At 57.9% G+C, this 16468-nt stretch overlaps 1 protein-coding gene across 1 annotated transcript; it reads right to left on the reverse strand.

Annotated features, from left to right (window-relative positions):
- Nucleotides 1–392: 392 nt before the first annotated feature.
- LOC134560846 (protein-arginine deiminase type-2-like) lies at nucleotides 393–13200 on the reverse strand. The gene is made up of 16 exons (XM_063417254.1): nucleotides 13094–13200; nucleotides 10934–11120; nucleotides 10787–10856; nucleotides 10581–10642; nucleotides 10385–10502; nucleotides 9736–9861; nucleotides 7840–8018; nucleotides 7573–7676; nucleotides 7132–7243; nucleotides 6956–7063; nucleotides 4497–4648; nucleotides 3626–3770; nucleotides 2770–2863; nucleotides 1854–1939; nucleotides 1617–1745; nucleotides 393–712 (listed from the first exon to the last, which is right to left on the reverse strand). The coding sequence occupies exons 1-16, from the start codon at nucleotides 13198–13200 to the stop codon at nucleotides 479–481; spliced, it is 2013 nt and encodes a 670-aa protein (XP_063273324.1). The 3' UTR covers nucleotides 393–478.
- Between the last annotated feature and the right edge of the window lie 3268 nt (nucleotides 13201–16468).

Below are 16468 nucleotides of genomic sequence, written 5' to 3' on the forward strand. Positions count from 1 at the left end.
GAGAAAAGGATGATAAAAGAACTAAAGAACTTGACCCAGCTCAGCATGAAGAGTGAGAAATTGATGACAATTAGTGGGCAGAATGGTCATCAATGAAGAGAATTATCAGAACCCATGACCAGTAATTTCTTTGTTAAAAATGTGTAAATAAATGATAACATTTTGTATTGATGTGGAGGCTGGAGCTCTGTCAGCCACGCACAAACCCTGGCTGAGAATAAAGTAACGCCCGACTTGCCAACATTACAGAAACAGTGCTAGAGACAATTTCGGGGGATTTTGGTAACGCTCCTCAAGTGCTTCCCTCCCTTTCCCTCCCAGTTTTCCCCACAATCATTTCATCCCCCAGCTTTTTCCTCACAGCAAAATTCATTTATTAAGCGAACCGCAAGCAACACACGCCGGGGCCAAAGACGGAGGGAGAAGGGCTGGGAAGGGGAGGAAGAGGAGGAAGAGGAGGAAGGAGGAGGAGGCCTGGCTAGGGCGTGAAGTGCCACCACTTGAAGGTGGAGGGCCGGCGCTGGACGCTGGTGCCGCAGCGCACCTCGCCCAGGCTGCCGTGGTACGAGGCCACGTCCTCCAGGAAGCGGCAGCACAGCCCCAGCGGCTCCAGCAGCGCGCGGATCCGCCGCTCCAGGCAGCACTCGCCGCCCGCCACCGGCCCGAACGGCTTCGGGATGCCCAGGTCCCTGGCCAGCACAATCATGGTGACCTGCGGGGTGACACCGGTGTCAGAATGGGTGACACCAAAGGGCTTGGGGTTCACAGGTCCCTGGCCAGCACAATCATGGTGACCTGCAGGGTGACACCGGTGTCAGAATGGGTGACACCAAAGGGCTTGGGGTTCACAGGTCCCTGGCCAGCACAATCATGGTGACCTGCAGGGTGACACCGGTGTCAGAATGGGTGACACCAAAGGGCTTGGGGTTCACAGGTCCCTGGCCAGCACAATCATGGTGACCTGCAGGGTGACACCAGTGGTGTCGGGACAGATGAAGCCAAAGGAAAGACACTGATCAACCTCCCCCACCCATCTCAGCACCACTGTTTGCAGCTGCCCTCCCTCAGGATTCCAAACCCAACAGTTAAAACAGTTTTTGTTAAAACAGGCCTCACCCCTTGCAATTTCACTGCTTTTTTTCAAAACCCCACTGCAAGCATAAGAAAGCCACCATGCTGTGTCAGACGTGTGTTTATCCATGCCTGGCTGGAAATATTGCCTTTCTCTAGACAGCTGGAGGAGGGAGGTTTTGGACAGCTTTGGGGAAAACGTGCCTCTTACCCTGCAGTTTCACACTTTGGAAGGGTTTTACCTCAAAACCCCACTGCAAGCACCACCATGCCTGGCTGGAAATATTGCCTTTCTCTAGACAGCTGGGGGGATTTTTTTGGGAAAGCTTTGGGGAAAACATGCCTCCCACCTTGCAATTTCACCACCTTGGAAGGGTTTTGCCTCAAAATCCCAAAGCCGCCAAGCTGTGTTAGACCTGTGTCTATCCCGGAGATGTTTCCCTTTTCTAGACAGCTGATTTTTCTTTTTCAGAAAAACTCTGGGGACTCCTCCTGGCTGACCAAGCTGGTTTTTTGGGGAGGGTGGGAACCTCTCCCTTTTATACCGTGTTGGGGAAGTAGGGAACAGCTTTTCCCTGCTTGTCCAGCTTGAAGAGGGCCGGCAGGTCGATGATGTCCTCCTCCAGCAAGCCCAGCTCCTTCTTGAGGATATCCCTGTTCCAGTCGATGCAGCGCTGCGGGGGACGGAGCGGAGCAGAGAGGGGCCCGCGTTCCACCCCTCCCTGGGGGTCTGTGCCACGCCGCGGGGGCCGTGGGGCCGTGACCCCGCTGCCGGGGATTACCTGCACGTACTGGTTCTGCTGCGCCAGGGCCTCGTTGGACAGGACCTTGTTGATGGTGACGCGCTTGGTGTCTGTCCCCGAGTACCCTAAACGTGCAAAACGCCCTCAAAATGAAGCTGTGCTGGCAGGAGCCTGGCTGGAGGGGGGGTATAGAGGTGGGAAAAGCCCCCCAAATTCCCATTTCCTGAGGCTGGGGTCAGAGCTTGGGAAGGTGAGGGGAGGAAATCTCTGCCCGTTGGAAAGAGCATTGGAAAAGTCCTGCCCATGGGAATCTGCTGAATTTCTCCAGAGCATCCCCCTCCGTGGGGTCACCCCTGGTCTGGGGACCTGTGGAGATACAGAGAACTTCTCCCAACCCCTCTGTGGATCAAGATCACAATGAAAGAGAAAAAAACCCAGTGCTGATCTGGGGGGCACAAGAGCTGCCAGTTGTCCTGCTCCGTTCTGGAGCTCCATATCCTTGGAGGTACAGAGACATTCTCCCAACCCCATTGTGGATCAAAATCACAATGAAAGGGAAAAAAACCCAGTGCTGATCTGGGGGGGCACAAGTGCTAGCAGTTGTCCTGCTCTGTGCTGGAGCTCCATGTCCTTGGAGATATGGAGACCTTCTCCCAACCCCATCACAAATCAAAATCACAATGAAAGGGAAAAACCCCGGTGCTGATCTGGGGGGCACGGGAGCTGCCAGTTGTCCTGCTCTGTGCTGGAGCCCCGCTGGCATTTCCAGAGGCTCCATGCCGGGCAGCAAACATCCCCTCCACGCAGAGGCCTTTATCCCTCCCATCCCACTCGCTTTCCTGAAATAGGGCCGGAGGAGGCCGGGGGCGGCGGGCAGGCATCCCGCTGAAGGACACCCAGCAGGGAGGATGTCCCCGCGTGGCCCCGGCCGTGCCACCCAGCGCTGTCCCCTTGCCTTTGAACATGGTGGCTTCTCCCTGTCCCTCCTTCTGCTTCTCGCGGAAGAGCCGGTAGCAGGCGGCCGGGCTGGCCAGCAGCATCCGGAATCGCTGCGGGAACACGGCCGGGGTCAGCTGCAGCCGCCCCAGGGACTCACTTCTGCAAAAACCTGAGCTGAAACTCCTCAAATCGAGAGTTTTTGCTGTTACCTAGTGCCTCGTTTAACCCATGGAGGGTTTGTGGGCCTAAATATTCCTTTTTCTGACCCATCCAGGTTAAGGCCCAGTTTCCCTGAGGGAAAAATTTATGTGAGAAGCAGCCAAAGCCATGATAGAGGCAAGAGAAATGTTCTGAAAACGTGTGGGCATAAATATGCCTTTTTTTTTCCTTTTTTTTGAACCATCCTGGTCAAGGCTTGGTTTCCCTGAGGGAAAAATCTGTGTTAGAAGTGGGGAAAACCATGACAGAGGGAAGAGAAATGTTCTGAACACATGTGGGCATAAATATTCCTCTTTTTTTTTTTGAGCCATCCTCGTCAAGGCTCAATTTTCCTGAGGGAAAAATCCATGTCAGAAGCAAGAAAAGGCATGAGAGGGGGAAGAGAAATGTTCTGAAAGCCTCTGGGAGATGCTGAGCCACTGCAACCCCCTGGGAATCTTAAGGCTGGTATTTCTTGGATACCTTTGCAGGCATTTTTCCCATCTGCGTGCATTAATATCCCAGCAAATCCCTGTTTTTGTGCTCAGGTCCCTCATTTTGGGGTGAGGGTTGCAACCCAAGCAAACACCGGCTGGGGGGGCTGAAGGAAGGAGCTCTGCGGTTATCCCAGCGGGATTGGTGTCCCGGAGGGGCAGCACGGGGGTCTGGGGTACCTTTTTGTCGGAGGTGGGGACAAAGGTGACGAACTCGTTGACGTTGCCCACGGCCAGCCAGTCGGAGTAGAGCTCCACGGGGGCCTGGACGCGCTGGGCGTGGAGGAAATCCCGCACCAGCCTGGTCATCCTGCGGCCCGCGGATCTGGGGGAGAACTCCCATCAACATCTGCCTGGATATGCAGACTGGGGGGCATTCCCATCAGCATCTGCCTGGATATGCAGACTGGGGGGCATTCCCATCAACATCTGCCTGGACACTTGGATGGGGGGACATTCCCATCAACATCTGCCTGGATACGCAGACTGGGGGACATTCCCATCAACATCTGCCTGGATACGCAGATTGGGGGGACATTCCCAGCAACATCTGCCTGGATACGCAGACTGGGGGACATTCCCATCAACATCTGCCTGGATACGCAGACTGGGGGACATTCCCATCAACATCTGCTTGGATACGCAGACTGGGGGGACATTCCCATCAACATCTACCTGGATACATGGACTGGGGGACATTCCCATCAACATCTGCCTGGATACATGGACTGGAGGACATTCCCATCAACATCTGCCTGGATACATGGACTGGGGGACATTCCCATCAACATCTGCCTGGATACATGGACTGGGGGGCATTCCCATCAACATCTGCCTGGGTATGCAGACTGGGGGGACGTTCCCATCAACATCTGCCTGGACACTCGAATATAAATTGCCACTGAGGTGGAGGAACCTGGGAGCCCCCACCCTGTCAGGCAGTGTCTGATTAACCCAATTAACCCGATTTTGGTGGTGTTTCAGGGCGCTTGTTGAGGCTTTGCTCCCAAAGCCATGTTTTTTCCCAAATCTGGGTTTCCCCCCGTCTTACGCAGGGAAGCTGCTGCCGATGAGGATCCTTCCCAAGGGATACTCCTTGCCAGCCACAGACACGGGCGGGCTGACCTCCACGTTGCCGAAGGAGTCCAGGCTGGCCGCGGCCTCAAAGAGGGGCTCCTTGTGCACGTAGCCAAAATCGGGGCCCTGGGGAAAGAGGAACTGCCCTGAGCCCCCGCTGCTCCTGAGGTTTTATCCCTCTGCAGGGTGGGTGAGGACAGCGACAACGAGGGCACAGGGAAGGCAGGAGGAGGAAGGACTCGGGGTCATGGAGGTACAGGAATAATCGGGACAACCTGGGAGCAGAGCCCAGGCCTGGAGCTGGGGCCAGATCTCCTCTGTCATCTCCCAGCCAAGGTCTCGGTGTAAACATTAAGCCAAGGTTTAAGAGTCCACATTAAGGAAAGGTTTAAGTGTCCACATTAAGCGGGACCAGATCTCCTCTGTTCTCCCCAGCCAAGGTTTCACTGTCCACATTAAGCCAAGGTTTAAGTGTCCACATTAACCTGGGACCAGATCTCCTCTCTCATCCCACAGCCAAGGTTTGAGTGTCCACATTAAGCAAAGGTTTAAATGGACACATTAAGCAGGACCAGATTTCCTCCTGTTCTCCCCAGCCAAGGTTTAAGCATCCACATTAAGGCAAGGTTTAAGTGTCCACATTAAGCCAAGGTTTAAGTGTCTAAATTAAGCTAATTAAGCAGCCCTGAGTGAAGCTCCTGGCTGGCTCTGAGAGGGAGGTGAACTCCAGCCCCTGAGGGTGACTCTGCCCTGGGCTGAGAGCCACCCCAAGGGCTGCACGACACTTAAATCCTACTTAAGGCCTGATTTCCAGGACTTAATATGTCTGGGATTGGAGAAGCTGTGCAGGGGTAATTAGCGCTTGGCTCTGTGCGCCAAAGCCCGAGGGAATGTTAAAAACAGGGCAAAACCAGCAGGGATGGGACCAAAATCCCACTTTCCTCGCTCTCCGGTTGGAGCTGGCGCGGGCCCGGAGCGCGTGGCAGCCCCGGGATGAGATCAGGTGTCGGGAGGTTTGAGATAAATCTCAGTCACTTGTCAGGGTTGGGTTTCCATAGGGATAACCCAAATACACAGGTCGGGAAAAGCGGGCAGAGAGACCTGGGGGTGCTTCCACCCAGAAATTCCCTTTTTAAACCGAGCGTGTCTGGAGGCGCTGGGGTAGAGGGAGCTTTTGCTGAGGCCCCCCGAGCGTTTCTGGGGTGCATTTTTGGGGGATGGCCGGGGTCAGATCCCTCAGATCTCTGGGTGCTGAGGGAGGGCCTGAGCACCAACCACCTGCTCCCGATTCATTTCAGTTTAATAAAACCATGGAGCCCGCCCGGTTTCAACTGTCAGGGCTCTGGTTCATCCCGGGTTTGCGGGTCGCATCCAAGTCCTATCAGTTCCACACTGATTTTGAGGGGATAATTCCCTCCCGTCTCCTTTTTCCCTGGCATGGGCTTCCAGGGGCTCAGGGCTTGACCTGTCCCCATGGCGTCGGGCTAAGTGTTCCTAGCTGGAAAATGAGATTGGAAAGGTCGGGCTGGGGATTAGGGCTGGCTTCAAAGCAGAAATTGGAGGATAATGTGTTAGCAGCTCCCAAGGCTGAAATTGCTGCCCTAAATACGAGGCAGAGCAATTCCTAAAGAGGGCAGATCCTCGCGGCCACCCGGCGGATTCGCTGGGTGAATCCGGGACTGGATGTTCCCATGCCAGGCATGAGAAACGATGGATTTCAGCACTCCCCGAAGCCATCAGCCTTCTCCAAAGGGACAAAAGCTGGGATTTGTCCTTGTCTCCCGTTCCTGCCGGGGCTGAGGCTGCTCCTGTGGCCAGCTGGGAGTTGGGGACAGTGACTCTGTGGCTGTCTGTGGGTGTCCTGCCCTTCCCCTGTGGGGGTATCTCCAAGGGATCACCCAATCCAGATTTTTCCCATGCTGGGCTCTCCCAAGACGCCCCATCCCAGGCTTGCCCTGGCCCTTTTCCTTGGCCAAGGAGCCCACAGGGTATTCCTGGCACTGGCTGCATCCCATTCTCTTCTGAGGAAGTGAACTGACCCTCTCCTGCTTCCCTTCCCTCTCCCGCTCGGAAGCTGTTGGATATTCCCAGCCCAGAGGAGGAAGGAAAACACAGCCCATCCCTGGGATGCTCAGCGGGGAGAAATTCCACCCCAGAGCTTGGCAGGAGCCTTTCATTCCCTGGGGCATCGGCTCCTCCTTTCCCCTGGGTCAGACGTGTCCTGAGGGCTGGGATGAGGGTGAGGCTGATGAGGGACGAGAGGGGGAGGCTGGAGGTGAGTGGGAGCCAATCTCGGTGCGGGGCTGCTCTGCTCTCATTTTCCGGGCAATTCCATGCATGGACCGAGGGCAAGGAGGAGTTTGGAAATGGGAACGTGGGCTGGGCGTGAGCCTGGGAGCTGCTCCGTGGGGAGCGCAGGGAACCTCCTCTCACCAGCAGCTCCTTGACGGGGAGTTGCTCCATCCCTCTCTCCCGAGGGGAGTCCAGCACCACCGGGAAGCTCTTGTGGGGAGCGTGGGTGTAGCCGAGCTCGATCTCGTCCTGAGGAGGGGAAGAAATCCTGGGGCACCGGCAGGGAAGGGTTTTCCCGGTTTTTGGAGCCCCCCTACCTGCATCCAGCGGTCCCCACGGTTGATGTAGCCGAAGCAAACCTTCAGCTTGCAGCCGGCCTTGGCCACCAGGCTCTGGATCTCCTTGGTGAACAGGTAGTTGTCCTTCATGCTGGAGGAAAGGATGGAAAGGATGGAAAGGATGGAAAGGACGGAAAACATGGAAAGGACGGAAAGGATGGAAAGGATGGAAAGGGTGGAAAGGATGGAAAGGGTGGAAAGGATGGAAAGGATGGAAAGGACGGAAAGGACGGAAAAGATGGAAAGGACGGAAAGGATGGAAAGGATAGAAAGGATGGAAAGGGTGGAGAGGACGGAAAGGCTGGAAAGGACGGAAAATATGGAAAGGACGGAAAGGACGGAAAGGATGGAAATTCCCCTTCCCAGCCCATCCCCAGCCCGGCCCCAGGACCGGCGGGGCTGGGGAAGCACTGCCTGTACCTGCACACAAAGAGGTTCACCGGGGCCAGGGTGTTGGGGGTCATGATCCACGGTGCCACCCGGAACACCACGGTGTCCGTGAAGATCGGCGAGTGGGGGATGCCCTGAGGGAGCCACGCAGAAATCAGGGACGTTCCCCCACCATTCCCCCAAACACCCCCCCGGGGTAATTTTTGGGATCGGTTCATGGGATCGCTCTCCGTTCTGGCACCATCCCAATCTCCGGGGTGCAGCCTCCCATCCGCCCCGTTCCCGGGAGTTCCCGACCTCGGCCAGCGGCTCCAGGAGGCTGACGTGGATGGACACCAGCCCCGAGAAGGCCTCGTCGGGGAATCGCAGCCCCTCCACGAAGAAGTCGAGCTCGGCGGCCCCGCCGGGGTAGGGCACGGCGTGGAACAGCTTCCTGCAGCCCAGCACCCGCACGTAGCGCTGCCCGAAGAAGGGATCTGGGGAGAACACGGGGAGATCCCGGCTCTATCGGGATTCACGCCTGTTTCCCTGGGCAGGGAGCTCCCACACTGCCCCTGTGCCTGAGGAAACAGCGTTGGGTTTCCACAGGGATAACCCAAATACACAGGTTGGGAAAAGTGAGCAGGGAGACCTGGGGTGCTTCCACACAGAAATTCCCTTTTTAAACCGAGCGTGTCTGGAGGCGCTGGGGTAGAGGGAGCTTTTCCTGTGGCTCCCCGAGCGTTTCTGGGGTGCATTTTTGGGGGATGGCCGGGGTCAGATCCCTCAGATCTCTGAGGAGATCCAGCTGCGAGAGGCACCGTGGAGCAGGAGTTCGGGGAGTTGGGATTTTGTCATGGACAAGAGGGATGAGGGGAAATGTCACTGGCCAGCGTTTCTTTGGATGGAGCAGCCCTTGGGAAGGGGTTCTCATGGAGATTCTGCTCCTCCAGTGTCCCAGACTCTCTCTGGACACAGGGATGAGCCCGAGCTCCTCCACAGCACGTTCCTGGCTGGGTGAGGGATTTCATTCCCAGAAAATAAACCCCAGTGCCTACAGTGAGGAATGAAGAGGGGGTGTGCTCTGGAGCATGCTGGGTGACCCCCAGTGTAACACCCAGCCCTGCTGGCAGCTGGGAATTATTCCATTTTCTGAAAAACATCCCAATTTATCTCTCTATTTATCCTTATTTTTAATGGAAACTATTAAATTTTCTGAAAAACATCTCAGTTTATCTCTTTGCCCCCTCTTTGTTTAACCCACCAAGAATAAGAAGCACTGGGGAAGCAGGAACCAGAAAGAGAAATAATTTTAAAACAGAGGAAAAAACAAAGAAACCCAAACCACGTGAAGTTTGCAACAGTGGGCTCTGTTTCCCAGCACTTCCTGAGATTTATTCTCCCTCTTTTTACCCCAAAACAAAGCCAGCAGCTGGAATTGCCTGGGCAGGGACGGCCTCACATCCCCGGGCTCTCCTGGGAGCTGGAGCTGAACTCACCTGGCTGGAGGAAAATGAGCCAAAACCAGCTTCTCTTTCATCATTTTCACTTCCCAGTTCTCACAACTGAGGATTTCACTTCTCAGGGAGCCATGCAAACATTACTTATATTCAAATCCTCCCTCTGTTAAAAACACACCGGGCTGTTTGCTGCCGCTCCTTTGCTGTGTGGCCTTGGATTTATCCGCCTTTGTGTCCCCCTCCCTCTGCTTGTTCATCCCCAGAGTTTTCCACGGGATGGAAAAGAGGGGAAAATGAGGGGAAAAGGGGGGAAAAGGGGGAAGGGACGCTGGGGGCATGGTCTGAGGAGTGTGGAGAGGACAAGGTCAGAGACGGGAAGGAAAGGGGACCTCAAAACCATCAGGAAAGAGGAGGAAGGAGAGGAAGCAGGAGAGGAGGAGGAAAAGGAAGAGGAGGAAATAGAGGAAAAGGAAGAGAGGAAGAAGGGAAGAGGAGAAGAGGAGAAGAGGAAGATGGGGAAAAGGAGAAAAGGAGAGAGGGGAAAAGGAAGATGGGGCAGAATAGGAAGGGGTGGAGGAAGAACAGGAAGAAGAGGAAGGGGCAGGAAAGGAAGAGGAAGAGAAGGAAGGGGAAGAGGAGAAAGAAGAACAGGGAGAAGGGGCAGAAGAGGAAAAGGAGAAAGGGGAACAGGAGGAAAGGGGAGAGGAGGGAGCAAAGGAGGAAGAGGCAGGGCTGGAGGTGAGGAAGGCCTTACTCTGCACATGGAAGACCCCAACTTTGTCAGCGTCGTTGACAGAAATGGAGAGGACGATTTCGTAGCCTCGGGGCAGGCGCTGGGGGCCCTCTGTCCTCAGCACCATCTGAGCCATGTCCAGCAAATCTGGGGCAAACAAAGCAAATCGGGCGGTGTTTTCCACAATCCCTGCTGGGTTTGGATCTCCTTCCCCAGAAACCTGCTCTTCCCTCGCCACTGCCCTGGGCACCCTGGCAAACCAGAGCTTGTGGCTCGTGGGCCGTGACCCAAATGCCCTTTTCCCTTCTCCCTGCCCATCCCTGGCACGGCCGGTCCGTGACCTCGGAGCGCCGCCGGGCCCGGCTCCGCGTGGGTTGGGTTTTCCAGGAACGGGTGGGTGGATTCCTGGCTGCCGGCCTCGTGCCTCACCCCGCGCTGCTCTCACCTGCGCGGAGCATCCCCGGCCCGCCAGCCCTGGAACCTCGGCCCTGCCTGGCCCCAGTGAGTTGGCGCAGCATTAATTCCGCAGAATTCATGTGGGAAGCTTGCTCAGCTGCTGGTGGGGAGCAGCTGCCTCCTGGGCTGGCTCCTGGGCTGGGTCCCTCTCAGGAAAGGTCACAGAGAGGGGACAATGGGGATTTTGGGGACAGGGGGTTTTGGGGGGCGGTACCTTCCCGGTTGAACACCGGCTCGCTGTCGCAGTCGGAGGGTGGAATGAACGGGAACTCCTTGTCACAGCTGACCAGCAGGATGGCCCCGTGTCCCTCCGGTCCCCAGGCCCAGCTCGCCTAAAGCACCCCTGGGGCTCAGCGAGCTCAGGATCCACCGAGCCGGGGGATTTTCCATGGGAGGGGAGGCTGGGGTACCTTGTTGGGGCTGTTCTTTTCCACCACACCATCCCGATCCGCGTCCACGTCCAGGGAGATCCCTGGGGGACAGAACCGCCTCAGCCCTGGGCACGGAGAGGGGATGGGGTGCCAAACCCCCAGACCCAGCAAACCTGGGTTTGCTGTCCCCATCCCTGCTCCAGGCACGAGGGGACAGGGGTGGGCTCCTGGAGCTCCGGACTCACCCACGCCGGTGAGGAACACCCCGGCTTGGTTGATGGGCTTCCCTCCCTCTGCGTAGAAGCTGACGGTGACCTGCAAACCCCGAATCCCACAGTGGGGCAGGATGTTCTCCCCCATGGGGGCCCCCCTCCCGGGGTCCTGCTCCTCACCTTGTTGTCGTTGACCTCGGAGCTGGCGCGGCTCATGCTGAACCTCAGCACCGTCCCCTCGTCCAGCGGCCACCGTGTGCCGGCACCGGACACGGCCTCGGGCTCGGCGTGGCCGCGGAACAGCACGTCCACGCTGACCCCCTCCGTGTGCTTCACGCCGAAGGCCACGGCCCCGGCGGGGGCCGCCCTGCCGGAAACACCCGGAACGTTCAGGGATCTGCGGGGCCAGCGCGGCGTTCCCACCGGGATTCATTCCGCTGCCCAGAACGCGGCCAAGACCAGGCACGCCGGCGTCTCCACGCTCACCGCCGGCACCTTCCTGCCCTGCTCCCGCCTGGGAACTGGAATTACCCCGGGTCCAGGGCCAGTTTGCCCTGTGAGCGTTTGCAGCCGTGGCTGTGGGTAAGGATCTGTAATAACCCCAACCAACCAGGGCTCGCGCTTCCACGGAGAAATCCCTGCTCATTTTCCAGCACAGTGTTTAACACCCCCTCACAACACCGTGGCCATCCCCCTGAGAGGCTTTTCCGTGGGAAACTCTCATTTCTGGGGGATTTTGTCCAGCCCCAAAGTTGCCAGTGCTGCTCTGCTCCGTGTCCGATGTGCCCTTGCTCTTCCCCTCTCCTGGCTCCTTTTCCCAAATTTCCCTGCCTTTCCAGGTTATTATTTTTGAGCTCTTTGCTCTGACACCTGAGACCTCGCATTGGTCGGGTTTCTCGGATGCCGCCAGTCCCACCAAACCTGCACCCTTGGCAAGGGGGGAGGAAATCCGAGCACTCCTCCGTTCCCGCCTGGGTGTTCCTTAAATCCTTAAATTGCTTTTAATTACACATGGAAAAACTGGTTTGGTTTCCTGGTTCCTTGGATCTGGGGATCCCGCTGGGAAAGGATTTGGCCTGGAGAGGTGCCAGGGGAGCTGGAACTGCGCTGCTTGGCTTGAATATCGAGGCTGGGATTTGCAGCAGCAGCACTGACCAGAACCAAGCCTAGAATGAGCTTTTCACCTTCTTTCTTCCCTTGGGGGAATTACTGTCCCGAAGGTCGGCGTTGGGTTTGTTTTAGGGAAGCGGTGTTGGCGCTGTGGGGATTTCCCACTTTCCCAAGCTTTTGGTGATGAGATTTTGTGTTCTTCCCTCATTTTGCAGTCCCTCCCCGGGCTCCTGCTCATCCCTCTGCCCTCCGGCAGCTTCCTGAGGCACCCCTGGACCTGCTGACCCCAGCGGGGCAGACCCGCCGTGGGCTGGGTAAGTGCGGGGATGTTCAGAGCTTTCCAGGGATTCCTGCAGCCCTGCAAAGCCCGGGGAGGGTTTTACCCACAAATTGCATCAAAACGGTGTCGGGGCTGTGGGGTTTGGGAAAGCAGAGGGAAAAACGAGGAGCGGGGAATCCCAGAGGGATAACCAGAAGGGAAAGGGGAGGAGAAAGGCGAAGGTGGAGGAGGAAAGGAAGTTTTGGGGATCCCACTCCTCTGTGGACGTCAGTGTGGCTGCCCAGCAGCTCTGGGGTTTGGGAAAGCCGGAGGAAAAGGGAGGAGCAGGGATTCCCAGAGGGATAAACAGCGGGAAAAGCAAGAGGAAAGGTGGAGGTGGAGGAGGAAAGGAAATTTTGGGGCTCCCTCTCACTTATGGACATTGGCATGGATGTGGCTGCACAGCAGCCATAGCACGCGGGAAAATGGGAGGAAAAAGGAGGAACAGGGATTTGTACAAGGGAAAACGAGGAGCAGGGATTCCCAGAGGGAAAAACAGGGTTGAAACGTGAAGGTGGAAGAGGAAAGGAAGTTTTGGGGGGTCTCTCTCACCCGGGGACATCGGCGCCGACGTGGCTCCCAGCAGCTCTAGGGTTCGGAAAACAGGAGGACACAGGAGGAGCAGGGACTTGTACAAGGGAAAATGAGGAGCAGGGATTTGCAGAGGGAAAAACGAGGAGCAGGGATTCCCAGAGGGAAAAACAGGGTTGAAAGGTGAGACAAAAGGTGGAGGTGGAGGAGGAAAGGAGGTTTTGTGGGGGCCTCTCTCACCCGGGGACATCGGCACGGACGTGGCTCCCAGCAGCTCTGGGGTTTGGGAAACAGGAGGACACAGGAGGAGCGGGGATTTGCAGAAGGAAAAACGGAGGAAGGTGGAGGAGGAGGGGGGGAAGTTTTGGGGTCCCTCTCACCCGAAGACGTCAGCGCGGACGTGGCTGCCCAGCACGCACAGGGCCTCGATGCGGTTCCCGTGCTGCAGCCGCAGCGTGCGGGGCGCCCCCGGCATCTCCCCGGCCATGGGCACCGGCACCGGGACCTGCACCGGGACCTGCACCGGGACCTGCACCAGGACCTGCACCAGGACCTGTCCCGCAGAGCCCCCTCGGCCACTGCTGCTCCTTCCCCCGGGCCGGCCTCCCTCCTCCTCCTCGCGGGGCTGGGATGACAATGGGAGCGAGGAGGCGGCTGGGCTGGACCCTCTGGAACCTCCGAAAATGATCTGGGGGTGGGAGGGACGGGCAGGGAGGGATGGACAGGGACGGATAAGGATGGACAGGGAGGGATGGACAGGGAGGGAGGGATGAACAGGGATGGACAGGGAGGGATGGACAGGGAGGGATGGACAGGGAGGGATGGACAGGGAGGGAGGGAGGGTAGCTGGCCCCAGGCCTGGCCGCCTCCCATCCCCGGGCAGGGAGCTCCCCCCAGCTGTCCCCAGCTCCCTCCTCACCTCCCTGACCCCAACCTGGGATCCCCAAGGCGGATTTGTGGCGTTTTGGGATCTGGCCACATCCCTGGTGTGCATTTCACCCTCTCTTTCTGCTCTCTAGGGAAAATCCCTGCCTGCTCCCGCTTTCCCAGCCCCGAGGCAAGAGCAGAACGCTCTTTTTTTCCCCTGCTTATTTTCGAAGGGCAGCTGGGGAGCGGTGGCTGCTGAAGGAAGCTGGAGCTGGTTTTGTCACCCCGGGCCGCTCCGGAGCCTGTCGGAGCAATTCCCGCCCACGCGGGGTTTGCATTGTTTATTAACAGCCAGCTAAATATTCATTTTCCAGCCCAAACTGCTGCCCCAGATTCTGGAAGCCACAAGCAATTAGTGAGCAGCAGCAGAGCTCTGGTGGATGTTCCTGGTTTCCATCCCTCTCGGGCTTCCCTTTTTCAGTCCTGGATTCCCTCCACGGGGATGGATGTTCCTGGCATTTACAGGGATTGTCTCCATGCTGCCATTCCCCCTTGGAAAAACAGGGAATGGGCTGGGATTTGAAGCCATTCCAGCCCAAATAATTCCAGGATTGTGCTGAGGAGTATCCTGGATGGATACTCCAGGAACTGGGAAAATTGGGAATCTGATCTAAATTGGGATCATTTCCACTGGAATTGGGATAATTTCCACTAGGATTAGGATGATTTCATTGGAATTGCGGCCATTTCCATTGGAACTGGGATCATTTCCATTGGAATTGAGGGGTGGGAAGTGCTGGGGGATGGATGTTAGTGGACTTTTTAGGGATCATCCTTGCCCTGGAATCCCTCCACGGAAAGAGGGGGAATGGGATGGGATTTGAAGCCCTTCCAGCCCAAATAGTTCTGGGATTGTGCTGAGGAATATCCAGGCCGGGAGCTGGGAAGTTCGGGAGCTGAAAATAGGGAATCTGAGTTCATAAGGATAATTTCCACTGGAATTGGGATTGTTTAATTGGAATTCGGTTCCTCCAGGGACCTGTCCCTTGGCTATCCCGGGATCGGGAGGCATCCCGGTTTATCCCCGGATCTGTCGCGCAGTTTCCCAGTGAATCCGGGCCGCTCCGAGCATTCCCGGCGGATTTCACCGCCCGGGTGGGACCGGGAGCGGCTCTGCCCGAACCTCCCGTGGCCGGGGCAGCGCTGCCCTCCCGAATTCCCAGGAGCCAGGAGCAGATCCCAGCCTGGAGCTTGGGAACACTCCCCGGGGCCTTCCCGGAGCTGGAGCTCGGGGTTTGCTGTCCCCGAGTGCCCGCTCGGGGCCCGGAATTCCCGGAGGGGAGGGGAACGTTCCCGGGCCGCCGGGGTGACCTTCACCGTCGGGAGGTGCCAGCAGTGCCCGCTCCTGCCGGGAGTGCGGGATGGGCGCGCCGGGGCACAGCCGGGCTGTGGGGACCTGTGGGGCAGAGCCGGGGCTGTGGGGGATCTGTGGGGCAGAGCTGGGGCTGTGGGGACCTGTGGGGCAGAGCTGGGGCTGTGGGGGATCTGTGGGGCAGAGCTGGGGCTGTGGGGACCTGTGGGGCAGAGCTGGGGCTGTGGGGGATCTGTGGGGCAGAGCTGGGGCTGTGGGGACCTGTGGGGCAGAGCTGGGGCTGTGGGGGATCTGTGGGGCAGAGCCGGGGCTGTGGGGACCTGTGGGGCAGAGCCGGGGCTGTGGGGGATCTGTGGGGCAGAGCTGGGGCTGTGGGGGACCTGTGGGGCAGAGCCGGGGCTGTGGGGACCTGTGGGGCAGAGCTGGGGCTGTGGAGGTTCTGTGGGGCAGAGCTGGGGCTGTGGGGGATCTGTGGGGCAGAGCTGGGGCTGTGGGGACCTGTGGGGCAGAGCCGGGGCTGTGGGGGATCTGTGGGGCAGAGCTGGGGCTGTGGGGACCTGTGAGGCAGAGCTGGGGCTGTGGGGACCTGTGGGGCAGAGCCGGGGCTGTGGGGACCTGTGGGGCAGAGCTGGGGCTGTGGGGACCTGTGGGGCAGAGCCGGGGCTGTGGGGACCTGTGGGGCAGAGCTGGGGCTGTGGGGGATCTCTGGGGACCTGTGGGGGAGCTGTGCGGCAGGCCCGGGGCTGTGGGGGATCTGTGGGGCAGAGTTGGGGTTGTGCTGCTGCCGTGGGGAATCTGTGGGGCATCTGTGGGGCAGAGCTGGGGCTATGCTGAGGCAGAGCGGGAGATCTGTGGGGCAGAGCTGTGGCAGAGCGGGAGCTGTGAGGACATCTGTGGGGCAGAGCCGGGGCTTTGGGGAAATGTGTGGGGCCGGGCGGGAGCTGTGCCCGCTCCAGCCGCAGCACAGGGTCAGTCGCTGCCCCGGGGCCGCCGCTCCGGAGCCCCCGGGCAGCCGCGCTCGTTCGGCCCCGGGCCGTGCTCGGGCCGCGCTCGGGCCCTCCCCACGCCCCGCACCGACTCCCACAAACTCCGCGCTTTCCCAAATCCCGCAGCCCCGGACCCGCTCCTGTCCCTGGCTCCCAGGTGGGATGGGGGATGCGAGTCCTCGCTGCTTGCCTGGGATGCTGCAGCCAAAGGAAAACCTAAAGAAACCCCAAAGAAAACCTAAAGAAACACAAAAGAAAACCTAAAAAACCCTAAAGAAAACCCAAAAAAACATAAAGAAAACCTAAAGAATCCCAAAGAAACCTAAAGTAACCTAAAGAAAACCAAAGGAAACCTGAAGGCAACCTAAAGACAAGCTAAAAAATCTTAAAGAAAACCAAAAGAAACCCAAAGAAACTTAAATAAACCAAAATAAAACCTAAAGAAAACCAAAGGAAATCTAAAGAACACCTAAAGAAACCAAAATAAAACCTAAAGAAAACCGAAGTAAACCCAAAGAAGATCGAAAGAA

This window comes from Prinia subflava, chromosome 21 (assembly GCF_021018805.1).
Source record: "Prinia subflava isolate CZ2003 ecotype Zambia chromosome 21, Cam_Psub_1.2, whole genome shotgun sequence".
NCBI classification, from domain to species: domain Eukaryota; kingdom Metazoa; phylum Chordata; class Aves; order Passeriformes; family Cisticolidae; genus Prinia; species Prinia subflava.

Bases quoted from the DNA above. Each gene is read 5' to 3' on its own strand.
- LOC134560846 (XM_063417254.1), bottom strand. From the start codon at position 13,200: ATGGCCGGGGAGATGCCGGGGGCGCCCCGCACGCTGCGGCTGCAGCAC. The intron at 10,857-10,933 runs GTGAGGAGCAGG...CGGGGTTTGCAG, and splicing joins CCGAGGTCAACGACAACAAG to GTCACCGTCAGCTTCTACGC. The intron at 10,643-10,786 runs GTGAGTCCGGAG...TCTGTCCCCCAG, and splicing joins GGTGTTCCTCACCGGCGTGG to GGATCTCCCTGGACGTGGAC.